Raw genomic sequence first — 2,456 nt, forward strand, 5'->3', positions numbered from 1 at the left:
GGGAAAGAAATGTGGCAGTTCTTAGCATAAGAAGATTAATGAGATCTCTTCAGATGATACTCATAATTCCAAGGAAAGGACAACCAGGACTGCTTGAGCATCTTGAGGAGAGTGTGGGTCTGACCATGACGCCACTCTAAAAGTTTGCTCTTCATAGCATCATTGACATCATAGAAGCTGAATTTTCTTCTTGGAAATTCATTGTTTGTTTTTGTTTTACTCAGTCCTTAGGAGCTTAGAACATATCTCATTCCAGCAGAGGAACTTACCTGCTTGAACTTGTCAGAGAAATTCACAAATTAATCAGAGGTCACTCGTCCTGTTTTTAACTGGGGACTCCATAATTAGGTGAGAAAGGCCAGGGACACAGACCAGAATTTTATGGGCTCTCAAAGTCCATCCCCCACAGATAGCCTTTCTCCAAAATCAATTCCAGCAATTTTACTGTGTGGCTGTATTTTGTCATTTCTCTTACAGTGTTCTCAGTCACAATATAGTTATCATCCCTATCCAGAATAAACTGATTTTTTAAATGGACACAGCCAAAAGGATTGAGGCAAGTTAGGTTTCTATTACAATAAATAATAGCTCAGATAATCAATGTATAAAGAGAAAAAATATAGAAAAACACTAATAAGGACCAATACTTTACCACAAGGACCTTTAGGGGACACTTAATATTTAAACAATGTCAAAGTATAATGACCTTAACTTATGAAAGAGAACAACTTTTGAAAAAATGTAAATACAACTTTAAAGGGATTTTCAACAGATTTTATTTTATGTGAACCAACTTGTGTTCTTAATCATGAATTCGATTTAGTTTTATTCAAGTAACTCAGTATGAGCCTCAGACTTACTATGTCATCTGAAAATTGAACTCCTATGTTTACTGAATAGAGCTGCGAAGAGACTCTGATAAGAATGATTGTGCTGAGATTACCAGAGACGGTCACCAGGTAGATGCATAGGATGATCAAGAAGAGGAAAACACAGAGGACTAGATCATGCACCGACTATTGACATATGGACAGATATATTTCAATCACAGGCATTCTGTTTCCTCTTATTATTGTATGTATGGGATATTATTATTATATCAAGCCTGACAAAATAGCAGATGTCACCAAGAAAATATTTTCCTGCCCAGCACTCTCTTCAGAGTCCCCTTTATCTCCTGGTTCCTGAGACTATAGATGAGGGGATTCAGCATGGGGATCACCACCGTGTAGAATACAGACACCACTTTGTTCTGATCCGTGGAGTAGCTGGACTTGGGCATCACATAAATGAAGGTAATTGTTCCATAGTAAAGAGTGACTGCAGTGAGGTGGGAGGTGCAGGTGGAGAAGGCCTTGTGGCGCCCCTCTGTAGAGCTCATCCTCAGGATGGTGATGAGGATGTAGATGTAGGAGATGGCAATGACAAATGCTGTGACCACGATGATGGAGCCAGCAGAAAATGAGGAAACAAATGCAATGATGCTGACATCAGAGCAGGAGAGCTCAACTAAAGGAGCAAAATCACAGAAGAAATGATTGACACCATTTGGCCCACAGAAGAGTAAAGAAAAGAAGGAAAGGGAAAAGATGGAAGCATTAAGGAAACCCCCTGTATAAGCCACTACAAGTAACTGGAGAAAGACTTGTGTGGACATTTTGGTGGAGTAAAGCAGTGGGTTGCAGATTGCCACAAAGTGATCATAGGCCATGACAGCCAGAAGGAAGCACTCCACTGTCCCAAAGAAAACAACTGAACCAAGCTGGGTGGCACATCCAAGGTAGGAGATGGCGTTTCTCTCCACCAGGAAGTTTACAAGCATATTGGGTGTGACAGAAGATGAAAAGCCTATGTCAGCAAAAGCTAAATGGCTCAGAAAAAAGTACATGGGATGATGGAGCTGAGAAGAGACTCTGATGAGAATGATCGTGCTGAGATTTCCACAGATGGTCACCAGGTAGATGCACAGGATGATCACAAAGAGGAAGACACAGAGGACTGGATCATCAGTTAAGCCCAATAGAATGAACTCTGTCACTGCAGTGTGGTTCCCATTGACCAGGGAATCCATGGGACAGTGGCTGCTGAAAAATGGCCTGTGGGGAAACATGATATGAAAGCATTTTTAAATTTCATGGTTCCATTTTCATTAAGGCAGATAGAATGTTACTATAATAAGAATATTGAAGTACCATTATTTCTTTATATGCAATGATGAGTCTGTCTGTAATGTTAAAATTGTTTTTAGCAGAAACTCCAGAAAGGGACTGGGTTGTGGCTGAGCAGTAGAGTGCTTGCCTTAAATGTGTGAGGCACTGGGTTCTATCCTCAGCACCACATAAGCAAATAAATAAAAATAAAGGTGTTATGTACAACTAAAAAAATTTAAATAAAGAAACTCCAGAAAAATTCTTCCATTTAATGTTTTTACTTTGTATGTTATATATTGTTCCCCA

At 39.5% G+C, this 2,456-nt stretch overlaps 1 protein-coding gene across 1 annotated transcript; it reads right to left on the reverse strand.

Moving 5' to 3' along the window:
• Positions 1-1,123: 1,123 nt before the first annotated feature.
• LOC124088498 (olfactory receptor 5P76-like) lies at positions 1,124-2,071 on the reverse strand. Its single transcript, XM_046438152.1, has one exon. The coding sequence runs from the start codon at positions 2,069-2,071 to the stop codon at positions 1,124-1,126; it is 948 nt and encodes a 315-aa protein (XP_046294108.1).
• Between the last annotated feature and the right edge of the window lie 385 nt (positions 2,072-2,456).

Source organism: Marmota monax, unplaced genomic scaffold (genome assembly GCF_021218885.2).
Source record: "Marmota monax isolate L192 unplaced genomic scaffold, Marmota_monax_Labrador192_F-V1.1 WCK01_AAM20220418_F8-fsc00061, whole genome shotgun sequence".
Lineage (NCBI taxonomy): Eukaryota > Metazoa > Chordata > Mammalia > Rodentia > Sciuridae > Marmota > Marmota monax.

Excerpts from the sequence above, each read along its gene's own strand:
- LOC124088498 (XM_046438152.1), bottom strand. The coding sequence starts at position 2,071 with ATGGATTCCCTGGTCAATGGGAACCACACTGCAGTGACAGAGTTCATT.